Source organism: Tachyglossus aculeatus, chromosome 22 (assembly GCF_015852505.1).
Source record: "Tachyglossus aculeatus isolate mTacAcu1 chromosome 22, mTacAcu1.pri, whole genome shotgun sequence".
NCBI classification, from domain to species: Eukaryota; Metazoa; Chordata; class Mammalia; order Monotremata; family Tachyglossidae; genus Tachyglossus; species Tachyglossus aculeatus.
The window spans coordinates 29587424-29605221 of record NC_052087.1 but is presented as its reverse complement, the minus strand read 5'-3'; the positions used below and the strand labels follow the sequence as shown (position 1 = coordinate 29605221).

At 52.6% G+C, this 17798-nt stretch overlaps 1 protein-coding gene across 1 annotated transcript; it reads left to right on the top strand.

The window, feature by feature from the left end:
- On the top strand, positions 1-17786 carry ACP2 (acid phosphatase 2, lysosomal). The gene is made up of 11 exons (XM_038765221.1): positions 1-99; positions 3098-3193; positions 6406-6492; positions 8383-8535; positions 8639-8737; positions 8848-8937; positions 9381-9513; positions 16164-16252; positions 16441-16547; positions 16703-16878; positions 16966-17786. The coding sequence occupies exons 1-11, from the start codon at positions 1-3 to the stop codon at positions 17097-17099; spliced, it is 1263 nt and encodes a 420-aa protein (XP_038621149.1). The 3' UTR covers positions 17100-17786.
- Positions 17787-17798: the final 12 nt, after the last annotated feature.

The window sequence follows — 17798 nt, the reverse complement described above, 5'->3', positions numbered from 1 at the left end:
ATGGCGCGCCCGCTGCTCCTCGGCCTGCTGGGCCTGCTGGGCCTCCTGGGCGGCCCGCACGCCCACGGCCACGGCCGGACCCTCCGCTTCGTCACCTTGGTGACACCATCCCCTCCCACCTGATGGGACAGGGACGGGAAGGGAAGGGAAGGGAAGGGAAGGGACCCGACCCCGCTTGCCTTGGGGGGCAGGCCTTCAGCCCGGGGGCTCTCTCTTGGGGGTCTCTGGGGGGCTTCGTGGTCTCTTTTTGGGGGGTCTCTCTTTGGGATCTCTAGGATCTCTCTCTCTCTCTCTGGAGTCTTTCTGCGATCCTTCTCTGGGATCTCTCTCTTTGGGGGTCTCCTCCCCGGGGGTCTCTCTTTGGGATCTCTCTCTTTGGGGTCTCCCTTCTCTCTCTGGGGTCTCTCTTTGGGGTCTCTGGGGTCTTTCTGCGATCTTTCTCTGGGGTCTCTCTCTGGGATCTCTCTCTTTGGGATCTCTCTCTTTGGGGTCTCCCTTCTCTTTCTGGGGTCTCTTTTTGGGGTCTCTGGGGTCTCCCTCTGGAGTCTTTCTGCGATCTTTCTCTGGGTCTCTCTCTGGGATCCCTCTCTTTGGGGTCTCTGGGGTCTGCCTCTGGGGTCTCTGGGGTCTGTCTCTGGGATCTCTCTCTTTGGGGTCCCTGGGGTCTCCCTCTGGGGTCTCTGGAGTCTCTCTGCAATCTCTTTCTCTGGGGTCTCCGAGGTCTCACTCTGGGGGCCCTCTCTGGGATCTCTCTCTTTGGGGGTCCCTGGGGTCTCTCCTCTCTCTCTGGGATCTCTCTCTTTGGGGTCTCTGGGGTCTCCCTCTGGGGTCTCTGGAGTCTTTCTGCCATCTTTCTCTGGGGTCCCCGAGGTCTCACTCTGGGGCCTCTCTCTGGGATCTCTCTCTTTGGGGTCTCCGGGGTTTCTCTCTGGAGTCTGTATCTTTGGGGTCTCGGGTCTCTCTCTGGGGACTCTCTCTGGGGTCTCACTCTGGGATCTCTCTGGGGTCTCACTCTGGGATCTCCCTGGGGTCTCTGGAGCCTCTCTGTGAGCTCTCTCTGGGGTCTCACTCTGGGATCTCTCTCTTTGGGGTCTCTCTCTTTGGGGTCTCCAGGGTCTCTGGAGTCTCTCTGTGATCTCTCTCTGGGGTCTCCGAGGTCTGTCTCTGGGGTCTGTCTCTGGGTCTCTGTGATCTCTCCCTGGGGTCTCCAAGGTCTGTCCCTGGGATCTCTGGGGTCGCTCTCTTTGGGGTCTCCGGAGCCTCTCTGGGGTCTCCGAGGTCTCTCCCTGGAGTGTCTCCTTTTGGGGTCTCTCTCTGGGGTCTCACTCTGGGATTTCACTCTTTGGGGTCTCCGGGGTCTCTCTCTGGGATCTCTGGAGTCTCTCTGGGATCTCTCTCTGGGGTCTCGGGTCTCTCTCTGGGGTCTCACTCTAGGATCTCTGGGGTCTCTCTCTTTGGGGTCTCCGGGGTCTCTGGAGTCTCTCTGTGATCTCTCTCTGGGGTCTCTGGGGTCTCACTCTGGGATCTCTCTCTTTGGGGTTTCCAGGGTCTCTGGATCCTCTCTGTGATCTCTCTCTGGGGTCTCCACGGTCTGTCTGTGGGATCTCTGGGGTCTCTCTCTTTGGGGTCTCCGGAGTCTCTCTGGGGTCTCCGAGGTCTCTCCCTGGAGTGTCTCCTTTTGGGGTCTCTCTCTGGGGTCTCACTCTGGGATTTCACTCTTTGGGGTCTCCGGGGTCTCTCTCTGGGATCTCTGGAGTCTCTCTGGGATCTCTCTCTGGGGTCTCAGGTCTCTCTCTGGGGTCTCACTCTAGGATCTCTGGGGTCTCTCTCTTTGGGGTTTCCGGGGTCTCTGGAGTCTCTCTGTGATCTCTCTCTGGGGTCTCTGGGGTCTCACTCTGGGATCTCTCTCTTTGGGGTTTCCAGGGTCTCTGGATCCTCTCTGTGATCTCTCTCTGGGGTCTCCACGGTCTGTCTGTGGGATCTCTGGGGTCTCTCTCTTTGGGGTCTCCGGAGTCTCTCTGGGGTCTCCGAGGTCTCTCCCTGGAGTGTCTCCTTTTGGGGTCTCTCTCTGGGGTCTCACTCTGGGATTTCACTCTTTGGGGTTTCCGGGGTCTCTCTCTGGGATCTCTGGAGTCTCTCTGGGATCTCTCTCTGGGGTCTCGGGTCTCTCTCTGGGGTCTCACTCTAGGATCTCTGGGGTCTCTCTCTTTGGGGTCTCTGGGGTCTCACTCTGGGATTTCACTCTTTGGGGTCTCCGGGGTCTCTCTCTGGGATCTCTGGAGTCTCTCTGGGATCTCTCTCTGGGGTCTCAGGTCTCTCTCTGGGGTCTCACTCTAGGATCTCTGGGGTCTCTCTCTTTGGGGTTTCCGGGGTCTCTGGAGTCTCTCTGTGATCTCTCTCTGGGGTCTCTGGGGTCTCACTCTGGGATCTCTCTCTTTGGGGTTTCCAGGGTCTCTGGATCCTCTCTGTGATCTCTCTCTGGGGTCTCCACGGTCTGTCTGTGGGATCTCTGGGGTCTCTCTCTTTGGGGTCTCCGGAGTCTCTCTGGGGTCTCCGAGGTCTCTCCCTGGAGTGTCTCCTTTTGGGGTCTCTCTCTGGGGTCTCACTCTGGGATTTCACTCTTTGGGGTTTCCGGGGTCTCTCTCTGGGATCTCTGGAGTCTCTCTGGGATCTCTCTCTGGGGTCTCGGGTCTCTCTCTGGGGTCTCACTCTAGGATCTCTGGGGTCTCTCTCTTTGGGGTCTCTGGGGTCTCTGGAGTCTCTCTGTGATCTCTGGGGTCTCCAAGGTCTCTCTCTTGAGTCACACTCTCTGGGGTCTCACTCTGGGATCTCTGGGGTCTCCAGGGTCTCTCTCTTGGGTCTCTGGGGTCTCTCTCGACCCTGCAGACTCGAGAGACCCCAGGTTGGGGAGAGGGAGAAGGTCAGTCCCGGGGAAGGAGGCAGTCAGGGGCAGGAGGGTCGCTGGCCAAGAGGGCGGAGGCTTGGGGTCAGGGGCGAAGCCTCCCCGAAAAGGTGGTCTTCGCCCCCAAGGGATGGAGGGGGGCTGCGGGATCCAAGAGGGAGGGAGTGATGGAGGAATCCCTGTTTGTTCCCTCAGCTGTATCGCCATGGAGACCGCTCCCCGGTGAAAGCGTACCCCAAGGATCCTTATCAGGAGCGGGAATGGCCCCAAGGCTTTGGTCAGCTCACCAAGGTGTGTACCGCCGGCCGGGGCAACCCTGGGAAACCCATCCATCGCTCAGTCGAAGTTCTCGGGTGCCTACACACCACGCAAGGTTAAATCAAACAGATCTTACAACAGTGCTTTGCCCACAGTCGGCGCTTAATAAATAGCACCATCATTATTTATCCGACCAAACGACTAACTGATCCATCAGCATCATCAATCGTATTTATTGAGCGCTTACTATGTGCAGAGCGCTGTACTGAACGCTCGGGAGACTACAACACAACGACATAACAGACACACTCCCCGTCCACAACCCGCGGAAGTCCAGAGGCAGCGTTTTTCAGAATAAGTTTTCCAACCCCAGCGGCCCGCTCACACCAACCCCCGGTTTCCACTGTTGGGTAGGGACCGTCTCTATATGTTGCCAATTTGTACTTCCCAAGCGCTTAGTACAGTGCTCTGCGCATAGTAAGCGCTCAATAAATACGATTGATGATGCTGATGGATCAGTTAGTCGTTTGGTCGGATAATAATGATGGTGCTATTTGTTAAGCGCCGACTGTGGGCAAAGCACTGTTCTAAGATCTGTTTGATTTAACCTTGCGTGGTGTGAAGCGTAAGTGGGTCCTTTATGTTCAGATCAGTTGTGATGGCGGGCAATTAATAGCGCGTATTGAGTGTCTGCTGGGTGCGGGACGCTGTGCTAAGCGGGTGGGGGAGTGTAGTAGAATGAGTAGTCGTGACCCCCGCCCTCCAGGAGTTTACAATCTAGTGGTGGGAACACACCCGAAACTCAAGTCCAGGCAGGAGAAAGCAATAAGAGTATAAAGATAATATGCATAAGTAGCTACAGTTGCTTGTTTTGATGTCTGTCTCCCCACTTCTAAAGGATGAGCCCATTTTTGGATAGGGATTGTCTCTCTCTGTTGCTGAATTGTAATAATAATTAATAATAATAATGTATTTGTTAAGTACTTACTATGTACGTACTAGTTACTAGTAGTTACTATGTACGTACTAGTTAAGTACTTACTATGTGCAAAGCACTGTTGTAAGCGCTGGACGATACAAGGTGATCACGTCCCATGTGGGGCTCACACCCTTAATCCCCATTTTACAGATGAGGTAACTGAGGCTTTTAGACTGTGAGCCCACTGTTGGGTAGGGACTGTCTCTATATGTTGCCAACTTGGACTTCCCAAGCGCTTAGTACAGTGCTCTGCACACAGTAAGCACTCAATAAATACGATTGATGATGATGAGGCTCAGAGAAGTTAAGTGACTTGCCCAAGGTCACACAGCAGACGTTGGGGGGGAGTCGGATTAGAACCCATGACCTCTGACTCCCAAGCCCGGGCTCTTTCCACTGAGCCACGTTGCTTCAAATTGTACTTCCCAAGTGCTTAGTACAGTGCTCCGCACACAGTAAGCGCTCAGTAAATACGACTGACTGAATGAACGCCACGGGAGCGGGTTGGGGGTGGGGAGAAAGTACTCAAGGGTTTAAATAATTTTCATAACGGCAAAATGAACATTTTGATCCCTCCCTGGAGACAGGCCCTACTGAGAGCTCACCTCCTCCAGGAGGCCTTCCCAGACTGAGCCCCCTCCTTCCTCTCCCCCTCCTCCCCGCCTTACCTCCTTCCCTTCCCCACAGCACCTGTATATATGTATGTACGTATTTATTGCTCTTTATTTATTTATTTTATTTGTACCTATTTATTTTATTTTGTTAATATGGTTTGTTTTGTTCTCTTTCTCCCCCTTCTAGACTGTGAGCCCACTGTTGGGTAGGGACCGTCTCTATGTGTTGCCAACTTCTAATAATAATGATAATAATGGTATTTGTTAAGCGCTTACTATGTGCAAAGCATTGTTCTAATTGCTGGGGGGGATACAAAGTGATCAGGTTGTTCTGCGTGGGGCTCAGTCATCATCCCCACTTTACAGATGAGGTAACTGAGGCTCTGAGAAGTTAAGTGACTTGCCCAAGGTCACACAGCAGACATGTAGCAGAGCAGGGATTCGAACCCACGCTTAGTACAGTGCTCTGCACATAGTAAGCGCTCAATAAATACGATTGAATGAATGAATGAATGAGTGACAGTTAAATACAGGCGGTCCTCCCAGCACTTTCTTCATCCAGTCGGGGAGCTTCCAGGCTCCCCATCCCCTGGCCCCCTCCTACCTCCCCTCCCTTCTGTCCTTCTCCAGCCCAGCCCGCACCCTCCGCTCCTCTGCCGCCGCTAATCTCCTCACCGGGCCTCGCTCTCACCCGTCCCGCCGTCGACCCCCGGCCCACGTCATTCCCCGGGCCCGGAATGGCCTCCCTCTGCCCATCCGCCAAGCTCGCTCTCTTCCTCCCTTCAAGGCCCTACTGAGAGCTCACCTCCTCCAGGAGGCCTTCCCACACTGAGCCCCCTCCTTCCTCTCCCCCTCGTTCCCCTCTCCACCCCCCCCATCTTACCTCCTTCCCTTCCCCACAGCACCTGTATATATGTATATGTTTGTACATATTTATTACTCTATTTATTTTACTTGTACATATCTATTCTATTCATTTTATTTTGTTAGTATGTTTGGTTTTGTTCTCTGTCTCCCCCTTTTAGACTGTGACCCCACTGTTGGGTAGGGACTGTCTCTATATGTTGCCAACTTGTACTTCCCAAGCGCTTAGTACAGAGCTCTGCACACAGTAAGCGCTCAATAAATACGATTGATTGATTGATTATTTATTTTACTTGTACATATCTATTCTATTTATTTTATTATGTTAATAGGTTTGGTTTTGTTCTCTGTCTGTCTCCCCATTCTAGGCTGTGAGCCCACTGTTGGGTAGGGACTGTCTCTGTATGTTGCCAACTTGTACCTCCCAAGCGCTTAGTACAGAGCTCTGCACACAGTAAGCGCTAAATAAATACAATTGATTGATTGATTCATTGATTATTTATTTTACTTGTACATATCTATTCTATTTATTTTGTTTTGTTAATACGTTTGGTTTTGTTCTCTGTCTCCCCGTTCTAGACTGTGAGCCCACTGTTGGGTAGGGACTGTCTCCGTATGTTGCCAACTTGTACTTCCCAAGCACTTAGTACAGTGCTCTGCACACAGTAAGCGCTCAATAAATACGATTGATTGATTGACTGATTGATTATGTCTTCCCCTTGGCGGCTGCCCTCCCGTCAGCCCGAGGGGTCCCCGGAGTCACATTGTCACCTCGGTCTGGTCCGCAGGAAGGGATGCTTCAGCACTGGCAGCTGGGCTGGGCTCTGCGGCAACGCTACAAGGGCTTCCTCAGTGCTTCCTACCACCGTCAAGAGGTGAGAATGGGGCTGGGTCCTGCCCAGTCCAGCCTTTTTGGGATCTAACATCTGCCCGCCCAACGCCGTTTCTGAGGGCTGGGGCCCTGGGGGGGAAATCTCCAGTCGGGCTCATCCTCGACTCCGCTCTCTCATTCACCCCTCACATCCAAGCTGTCACCAAAACCTGCCGGTCTCAGCTCCGCAACATTGCCATGATCCGCCCTTTCCTCTCCATCCCAACCGCTACCCTGCTCATTCAAGCTCTCATCCTATCCCGTCTGGACCACTGCATCAGCCTTCTCTCTGATCTCCCATCCTCGTGTCTCTCTCCACTTCAATCCATACTTCATGCCGCTGCCCGGATTATCTTTGTCCAGAAACGCTCTGGGCATGTTACTCCCCTCCTCAAAAATCTCCAGTGGCTACCAATCAATCTGCGCATCAGGCAGAAACTCCTCACCCTGGGCTTCAAGGCTGTCCATCCCCTCGCCCCCTCCTACCTCACCTCCCTTCTCTCCTTCTGCAGCCCACCCCGCACCCTCCGCTCCTCCGCCGCTAATCTCCTCACCGTACCTCGCTCTCGCCTGTCCCGCCATCGACCCCCGGCCCACATCATCCCCCGGGCCTGGAATGCCCCCAATCCCTCTGCCCATCCGCCAAGCTCGCTCTCTTCCTCCCTTCAAGGCCCCACTGAGAGCTCACCTCCTCCAGGAGGCCTTCCCACACTGAGCCCCTTCCTTCCTCTCCCCTTCGTCCCCCTCTCCATCCCCCTCATCTTACCTCCTTCCCTTCCCCACAGCACCTGTATATATGTATATATTTTTGTACATATTTATTACTCTATTTTACTTGTACATATCTGTTCTATTTATTTTATTTTGTTAGTATGTTTGGTTTTGTTCTCTGTCTCCCCCTTTTAGACTGTGAGCCCCCTGTTGGGTAGGGACTGTCTCTATATGTTGCCAATTTGTACTTCCCAAGCGCTTAGTACAGTGCTCTGCACATAGTAAGCGCTCAATAAATACAATTGATGATGATGATGATGATCTTCAGACAACTGCAGGGTAGCGTGAGTGTGGACAACTATCCAGCAGGAGGCCCTTTTGTCCTTCGGACCTGCAAAGATTGTGGTTTCCCTAATGAAACGGCAGTTTTTGCAAAACTCAGTCTGGTTCCCAGGAGGAGATCTGGCCAAACTGCTTAATCCCTTGGAAGATTGGCTAAAGGCCGGGCTGTGCTTTGTCTACGATGCTCCTCCACTTCGCCGGGAATGGACAAGTTAGACGAAGCCCAGCGGTGACCGTCACGGTTTCGGCTCCGAGACCCCCGATGTTGCCGCTGACGGCCCGGACTGGCCGTCTCCTGGTTTGGCCGCTCCCCACTGCGGCCCCCTCCCTTGTCCCATCTCGTCTGGGTCAATCAATCAATCAGTCGTATTTATTGAGCGCTTACTGTGTGCAGAGCACCGTGCTAAGCGCTTGGGAACTACAAGTTGGCAACATATAGAGACGGTCCCTACCTGACAACGGGCTCACAGTCTAGAAGGGGGAGACAGAGAACAAAACATATTAACAAAATAAAATAAATAGAGTAGATATGTACAAGTCCCAAAGCCTCTCCAGTTTGCAGCTGAGTGACTCCATCCTCCCAGGGCCACTACTAGTGAAATCCCCCTACTCAGGACCACCGTTTCCCCGCTGCGTCGTCAGGGGTTCTCTGTGCTATGGGGCCCTTCCCCCTTCTAGACTGTGAGCCCACTGTTGGGTGGGGACCGTCTCTATATGTTGCCGACCTGTACTTCCCAAGCGCTCAGTACAGTGCTCTGCACACAGTAAGCGCTCAATCAATACGATTGAATGATGGTAGGGTCTGAAGCCTATTCCTGGTGAGCCCTCCTATCCCTGGCAGGTTTACGTTCGCAGCACCGATTTCGACCGCACCCTGATGAGCGCCGAAGCCAACTTAGCCGGGCTCTTCCCCCCGAACGGGTCGCAGCTCTTCAACCCCAACATCACGTGGCAGCCCATCCCTGTCCACACAGTGCCTGAGGCCCAGGACAAGGTGAGACCGGTTGCCCGTTAGCCCTAGGGGCCGGGGAAACCCTCTCCCCGGGGTCCCGCCGGCTTCCGACCCCCGTCCCCATCTGCTCCTTCTCTGGCTTCAGCTGCTGAAGTTCCCACTGGGCCCGTGTCCCCGCTTCGAGCAGTTGCAGGATGAGACCCGCCGGACGCCCGAGTACCAAAACGAGTCCCAGCAGAATGCTGTGAGGAGGAACGGGGAGAGGGTGATGGGGGAGGGGGAGAAAAGGTCCCCCACAACTCCCCAGCAGCTTTTCGGGGGAGTCTGCTGACGCCCCCCGCTATCTTTCTGCAGCCCTTCCTGGACATGTTGGCCAACGAAACCGGCCTCACAGACTTGTCCCTGGAGACCGCCTGGAGCGTCTATGACACCCTGTTCTGTGAGGTGAGCGCCTCTTTGACCCCCCCCCCCCCCGCCCCGCCACGCGGCTCACAGCTCCTCACGAGTTCCCCGCTCGACCCCAGGGTGCCAGTTCTGCGCTTCCCTCCCCGAGAGGTCATACCGAGGGGGCTCAGAGGAGAAACTCCCCTCTTGGGAAACAGCAACACCCTCCCCGCTTTCCCAGCAAGCAGAAGCAGAACCTCCGAATGGGAACTGCTTTGCAAACCATCAGCAGTTCCCATACGGCTCGTTTCGAGACGCTGAGTCAGACGGAATAGCTGTCGCTCCTCCCGAGGCACCACGGTCTTCCAGGCCCTACTGTTTTCCCTTCCCCTATTCCCAACAACGCTCCGGGCTGCCCTAGGGCCTCGTTTGGGGAGTCCTGGGGTTGGAACAGAGGCTTGGACCGGGGCCCTCCGGCCTCTGACCTGCCCCGTATCTCGCAGCAAACGCACGGCCTGGTCCTGCCCCCGTGGGCCTCCCCCGAAACCATGCAGCGCCTGCGCCAGCTCAAGGACTTCGGCTTCCGCTTCCTCTTCGGGATCCACCAGCAGGCAGAGAAGGCCCGGCTCCAAGGGGGTGAGCGATGGGCCGCGATAATAACGCTTTACTCTTCCTCTCCGCCCCTCACATCGGCTCTTGAGTCACGACTGGAGGGCCTTACGCTCTCTATTTCCCCTGTCCTTCACTAGATATTCTAATAATAATGTTGGCATTTGTTAAGCGCTTACTATGTGCAAAGCACTGTTCTAAGCGCTTGGCGGGGGGATACCGAGTGATCAGGTTGTCCCACGTGGGGCTCGCAGTCTTAATCCCCATTTTACAGATGAGGTCACTGAGGCTCAGAGAAGTGAAGTGACTTGCCTAAGGTCACACAGCAGACATGCGGCGGGGCTGGGATTCGAACCCATGACCTCTGACTCCAAAGCCCGGGCTGCTTCTCAGCGTGGGAGATTACGATGTTGGTAGACGTGATTCCCCTCCCGCAAGAAGCGCAGAGTCTACGAGGGGAGACAGACAATATATAGTAAAGGATGGGAAATAGAGTGAGACACCCCACCGTTTCCTGGTCAGCTCCCATTCCTGTGTGGGCCTGCTATCCATTCATTCAGTCGTATTTATTGAGCGCTTACTGTGTGCAGGGCACTGTACTAAGCGCTTGGGAAGTCCAAGTCGGCAACATCTAGAGACGGTCCCTACCCAACAGCGGGCTCACAGTCTAGAAGGGGGAGACAGACAACAATCTGTCATATCTTGTACACATATCCTGTACATATCTATTCTATTTCTTTTATTTTGTTAATATAATAATAATAATAATGATGGTACTTGTTAAGCGCGTACTATGTGCAAAGCACTGTTCTAAGCGCTGGGGGGATACAAGGTGATCAGGTTGTCCCACGTGGGGCTCACAGTCTTCATCCCCATTTTACAGGGGGATCAGGTTGTCCCACGTAGGGCTCACAATCTTACTCCCCATTTTACAGATGAGGGAACTGGGACACAGAGAAGTGAAGTGACTTGCCCAAAGTCACACAGCTGAAAATTAGCAGTGCCGGGATTTGAACCCATGACCTCTGACTCCAAAGCCCAGGCTCTTTCCACTGAGCCACGTTGTTTTGTTGTCTGTCTCCCCCTTCTACACTGTGAGCCCACTGTTGGGTAGGGACCGTCTCTAGATGTTGCCGACTTGTACTTCCCACGCGCTTAGTCCAGTGCTCTGCACACAGTAAGCGCTCAGTAAATACGATTGATTGATTGATTGATTGCCTAGTGCAAAAGGCATGGATGGGCCCAGGAGTCAGAAGACCTGGGTTCTAATCCCAGTTCATTCATTCATTCATTCATTCAATCGTATTTATTGAGCGCTTACCGTGTGCAGAGCACTGTACTAAGCGCTTGGGAAGTCCAAGTCGGCAACATCTAGAGACGGTCCCTACCCAACAGCGGGCTTTCAGTCTAGAAGGGGGAGACAGACAACAAAACAAAATCCAGAAACGGCATTGCCTAGTGAAAAAGGCATGGATGGGCCCGGGGAGTCAGAAGACCTGGGTTCTAATCCCAGTTCATTCATTCATTCATTTTTATTGAGCGCTTACTGTGTGCACAGCACTGTACTAAGCGCTTGGGAAGTCCAAGTCGGCAACATCTAGAGACGGTCCCTACCCAACAGCGGGCTCACAGTCTAGAAGGGGGAGACAGGCAACAAAACAAAATCCAGAAACGGCATTGCCTAGTGAAAAAGGCCTGGATGGGCCCGGGAGTCAGAAGACCTGGGTTCTAATCCCAGTTCTTGCCGTGTGCCCTTGGGCGAGTCACTTGACTTTTCTGCACCTGTTTCCTCAACTGTAAAAGGGGGATTAAATTCTATTCCCTCCTACTTAGACTTTGCGCTCCAACTGGAACAGGGACCGTGTCCAACGTGATTCACTTGTATTTACCCCAGTGCTTAGGACTCTACTGCTTAACAGATACCCTAACGGTGGTGGTTAATTATTATTTTCATTATTACTATTCTGCCTGAAGTGGCCCAGCGCCCTGCACACAGTAAGCGCTCAATAAATATGATTGAATTGAATGAAGTGTCTCTTCCAGGCTGACACTCACGTGGTTGCAAGCTCTTTTCACGCATGTGCCATTGTCCCAGTGGGCTACCCAGTGGGTAGTTCCTGTAGCCCAGCCCAATCCATATTTGTACTTCCCAAGCGCTTAGTACAGTGCTCCGCACACAGTAAGCGCTCAATCAATACGATTGAATGAATTTGTGGAAGCCCTTGGCCAGGCTTCTTAGTCATTAATTATTAATTATAATGGCATTTATTAAGCGCTTACTATGTGCAAAGCACTGCTCTAAGCGCTGGGGAGGTTACAAGGTGATCAGGTTGTCCCACGGGGGGCTCACAGCCTTAATCCCCATTTTACAGATGAGGGAACTGAGGCCCAGAGAAGTGAAGCGACTTGCCCAAAGTCACTCAGCTGACAGTTGGCGGAGCCGGGATTTGAACCCATGACCTCTGACTCCAAAGCCCGGGCTCTTTCCATTGAGCCACGCTGCTTCTTAAGACACCTGCCCCAGTCGAGTTCCACCTCTTTCAGTTCTGCTCGGGTTTCCACCACCTCCTTTTCATTCATTCATTCAATCGTATTTATTGAGCGCTTACTGTGTGCAGAGCGCTGGACTAAGCGCTTGGGAAGTCCAAAAGTCGGCAACATCTAGAGACGGTCCCTACCCAGCAGTGGGCTCACAGTCTAGAAGGGGGAGACAGAGAACAAAACAAAACATAGTAACAAAATAAAATAATTAGAATAAATATGTACAAATAAATAAATAAATAAATAGAGTAATAGTGACCACTTTAAAACAAAACATTCACAAAATAAAATATTTAGAATAAATTTGTAAAAATAAAATAAATAAATAGAGTAATAGTGACCACTTTAAAACAAAACATATTCACAAAATAAATTAGAATAAATATGTACAAATAAAATAGAGTAATAGTGACCACTTTAAAACAAAACATATTAAAATAAAATAATTAGAATAAATATGTACAAATAAAATAAATGGAGTAATAGTGACCACTTTAAAACAAAACATATTCACAAAATAAAATAATTAGAATAAATATGTACAAATAAAATAAATAACTAGAGTAATAGTGACCACTTTAAAACAAAACATATTCACAAAATAAAATAATTAGAATAAATATGTACAAATAAAATAAACAGAGTAATAGTGACCACTTTGAAAAGCGGTCAGACTCAGCCCCACGTCGCTGCAGTCTAGCTAACCCCTTCCCATCAACCTGTGTTCTCCTCCTTACCCCGAATCCGGTCAGACAGCGACAGTTGGGATCCAGATTGGTCGCTTTTGTCCTGATTGTAATTTTAAATAATAATAATACTGATATTTGGTAAGCGCTTACCACGTGCCAGGCACTGTACTAAGTGCTGGGGTAGCTTGAAGCGAATCAGGTTGGTCACAGGGTCTGTCCCACATCCATTCATTCATTCAGTCGTGTTGATTGAGCGCTTACTGTGTGCAGAGCACTGGACTAAGCGCTTGGGAAGGCCAAGTTGGCAACATCTAGGGACGGTCCCTACCCGACAGCGGGCTTACAGTCTAGAAGGGGGAGACAGACAACAAAACAAACTCCAGTGGGAGTTACATCCCAAATGGAGGAGAGCTCAAGAGTTGGGGAACATCCTGTCTCACATGAACCGATCACTCATTCAGTGATATTTACTGACCGTTCACTCTGTGTGGAGCCCTGTACTAAGTGATGGGAAGAGTACAGGGAACATGACCGTTTATTGTCATGTCGCATTCTCCCAAGTACTTAGTACAGTGCTCCGCACGCTATAAGCGATCAATAAATACGACTGAATGAATGGCCCTAAATACGGTTAGATCGATGCAGTCATGGGTGTTAAGAACGGTGCTCTGCACCTAGCAAGAACTCACTAATGTGAGCTAAGAAGCAGCGTGGCTCAGTGGAAAGAGCCCGGGCTTTGGAGTCAGAGGTCATGGGTTCAAATGCCGGCTCCGCCAATTGTCAGCTGGGTGACTTCGGGCAAGTCACTTCACTTCTCTGGGCCTCAGTTCCCTCATCTGGAAAACAGGGACTAAGACTGTGAGCCCCCCGTGGGACAACTTGATCACCTTGTCACCTCCCCAGCGCTTAGAACAGTGCTTTGCACATAGTAAGTGCTTAATAAATGCCATTATTATTCTTTATTATTGTTAATGTGGAAACTGACAATAAAACCAAAGTGGCAGACCTGTTCCCTGCCCATCCTTATGGTCCCACTGAAGGATTCTCTGAGGGAATCAGTCAGTCCATCATTGGTAGTTACTGATGTGGATCACAGTCTTAATCCCCTTGTCACCTCCCCAGCGCTTAGAACAGTGCTTTGCACATAGTAAGCGCTTAATAAATGCCATTATTATTATTTATTATTATTAATGTGGAAACTGACAATAAAAGTGGCAGACCTGTTCCCTGCCCATCCTTACGGTCCCACTGAAGGATTCTCTGAGGGAATCAGTCGGTCAGTCCATCAGTGGTAGTTATTGATGTGGCTCACAGTCTTAATGCCCTGGTAACCTCCCCCGCGCTTAGAACAGTGCTTTGCACATAGTTAGCGCTTAATAAATGCCATTATTATTATTTATTATTATTAATGTGGAAACTGACAATAACATAAAAGTGGCAGACCTGTTCCCTGCCCATCCTTACGGTCCCACTGAAGGATTCTCTGAGGGAATCAGTTGGTCAGTCCATCAGTGGTAGTTATTGATGTGGCTCAGTCTTAATCCCCTTGTCACCTCCCCAGCGCTTAGAACAGTGCTTTGCACGTAGTAAGCGCTTAATAAATGCCATTATTATTCTTTATTATTGTTAATGTGGAAACTGACTGACAATAAAATAAAAGTGGCAGACCTGTTCCCTGCCCATCCTTACGGTCCCACTGAAGGATTCTCTGAGGGAATCAGTCAGTCCATCATTGGTAGCTACTGATGTGGATCACAGTCTTAATCCCCTTGTCACCTCCCCAGCGCTTAGAACAGTGCTTTGCACGTAGTAAGCGCTTAATAAATGCCATTATTATTCTTTATTATTATTAATGTGGAAACTGACAATAAAACAAAAGTGGCAGACCTGTTCCTTGCCCATCCTTACGGTCCCACTGAAGGATTCTTTGAGGGAATCAGTCAGTCAGTCCATCAGTGGTAGTTATTGTTGTGGCCCACAGTCTTAATCCCCTTGTAACCTCCCCAGCGCTTAGAACAGTGCTTTGCACATAGTAAGCGCTTAATAAATGCCACTATTATTATTTATTTTTATTAATGTGGAAACTGACAATAAAACCAAAGTGGCAGACCTGTTCCCTGCCCATCCTTACGGTCCCACTGAAGGATTCTCTGAGGGAATCAGTTGGTCAGTCCATCAAGTGGTAGTTATTGATGTGGCTCACAGTCTTAATCCCTGCTTTACGGGTAACTGGGGCACAGAGAAGTGAAGTGACTTCCCCAAGGTCACAGAAGCAGACAAGCAGCGGAGTCACGATTCCCTTCCCCACAGCACCTGTATATATGTTTGTACATATTTATTACTCCATTTATCTATTTTACTTGTAACTGGGGCACAGAGAAGTGAAGTGACTTCCCCAAGGTCACAGAAGCAGACAAGCAGCGGAGTCACGATTCCCTTCCCCACAGCACCTGTATATATGTTTGCACATATTTATTACTCTTTATTTATTTATTTTACTTGTAACTGGGGCACAGAGAAGTGAAGTGACTTCCCCAAGGTCAGAGAAGCAGACAAGCAGCGGAGTCACGATTCCCTTCCCCACAGCACCTGTATATGTTTGTACATATTTATTACTCTATTTATTTATTTTACTTGTAACTGGGGCACAGAGAAGTGAAGTGACTTCCCCAAGGTCCCAGAAGCAGACAAGCAGCGGAGTCACGATTCCCTTCCCCACAGCACCTGTATATATGTTTGGACATATTTATTACTCTATTTATTTTACTTGTACATACCTATCGTATTTATTTTATTTTGTTAACATGTTTGGTTTTGTTCTCTGTCTCCCCCTTCTAGACTGTGAGCCCACTGTTGGGTAGGGACTGTATATGTTGCCAACTTGTACTTCCCAAGCGCTTAGCACAGTGCTCGGCCCACAGTAAGCGCTCAATAAATACGATTGATTGATTAGAACCCGGGTCCTTCTGTCAGGCCCGTGTCTCTTCAGTAGCCCACGCTGCTTCTCCTTGCCCTGAATTAAAGGGTAAGGACTGGGGCTTCCTCCTCATCCTCCCTGACATTTAGTACTCAGTCAGTGGTACTTATTGAGCCCTACCTGTGTGCGCTTGGGAGCGTTTTGCAGATGCTTACTGGGAGCTAATCAGCGGCAGCGGGGATGAGAGAGACCATCCTAGCCCAGGGCAGCGTGCGGGCTTTAAGACCACCGGCCCCGAGGCCGAGTCCCACGGGGCCCGCTCCAAGCCTTCCCCTCCGGCTCCGTCTCGGGCCTGCCGGGTGGCAGCTGGGCCAGTCAATCAATCAATCGTATTGAGCGCTTATTGTGTGCAGAGCACTGTACTGAGCGCTTGGGAAGTACAAGCTGGCAACATATAGAGACGGTCCCTACCCAACAGTGGGCTCACGGTCTAGAGACAGTCGCTCACGGAAACCTTCCCCATCCCGCAGGCGTCCTGCTGGCTCAGATCCGGGAGAACCTGACCTCGGCGGCCAGCCCAGCCGCGCCCCAGCACCCTAAGCTGCTGGTCTACTCTGCTGTAAGTTTGCTCAGGCACGCCGGCCCCGTCGCCCTCTCGGGTTCGTCCGGGGCCGGATTCCCACCGGTTTCCTCTCCCGCCCCCCACTCCCGCTCGTGAGGGTAGCCGGGGCGCCGCGGCCAGGCCGGAGGACCGTAGGGAAGCGGGGGGGTTGTGGCTGGAGCACTCCTCCTCCTCCTCCTCTACAGCACGACACAACCTTGTTGGCACTGCACATGGCGCTGGACATCTACAATGGACAGCAGGCCCCGTACGCCTCTTGCCACATGTTTGAGCTCTACCAGGAGGACGACGGGTGAGCGGGCGGCTTTTCGAATCCCCGGGGCATCTCAGGGAGGGGTGGGTTTTCCCGGAAAGTCACCAGCGCAGGCTGCCTCAGCAGGCAGAGGTCTAAATCCGGCCGGGGGAGGGAGGCCGGCGGCCCACGTCCTGCCTCCCGCTATTCCTCAGTAACTTCTCCGTGGAGATGTACTTCCGCAACCGGAGCGACCAAGCCCCCTGGCCCCTGGCTTTGCCCGGATGCCCTCAGCGCTGTCCCCTGCCAGAATTCCTGCGCCTCACGGCCCCGGTGGTACCAGAGGATTGGGCACGGGAATGCCAGCTGGTGAACACCGCCCCAGACACAGGTGAGCCACCCTCCCCTCCCTCCCTCCCTCCGCACGCGTCTGAGCCCCGTGGCTCTGCTGACCAGCTCTTCTCTCCCTCCGCCGCAGAAGTGGTCGTGGCCTTGGCCGTGTGCGGCTCCATCCTCTTCCTGCTCATCGTGCTGCTCCTCACCGTCCTCTTCCGCATGCAGGCTCAGCCTCCGGGCTATCGCCACGTTGCCGACGGGGAGGACCACGCCTGACCGCCTCCCAGCCCCCTTCCCGCCGCCTCCCGCATCCTGCTGCTGCTGCCACCCCTTCCCCGACCCGCGGGCTGGGCCTCCCACTGAGAGTCCCGGCTTGGAGCAGCTGGGGCCCGGCCTGGTGCCAACCGTTCGCCTCAGCCCTGGCGCGCGCTGAACCGAACCGCACGGGCCGGGCCCGTTTCCCCCACGGTCTGCAGGGACGCTTAGACGGAAACGCCGACTCGGACGTACTCCGCTCTCCAAGTGGAAGGGTCTCCATCCCCTCTACTGGCCCGGAGGCCCCGGCGGCGGGGGGGGGAGACCCTCTCACCTCCCAGTGCCTCTTTTAGAAGGTGGAAACGCCTTCGGCCGTTGAGGAAGTGGGCCCGAGCATCTGGGGGTTGGACTGCAGTCAGCAAGCCGGTCCAGGCCTGGATTCCTACTCCCCTGCGAAGCCGTCAGCTGAGCGTCACCGGACGCCGGCCTTTCCGTTGAAGTCTTGGGCTGGGCCCTCGTGTGGCTTCCACCCTCTTGAAGGGTGGGCTGGAGAAACTGGGGTCAGACACGACTCGAGGAGCTGGCATCTCCATCGCCCCCCGAGCTGGGTTGGAGCGGCCAGGGACCTCGGGCAAACCGGACACCTGTGACCCGGGACCCAGAGTGGGGCTGGCTCAGCCTTAAGGGGAATGAAAGAGTTGGAACTTCCCTTGTTTCTTG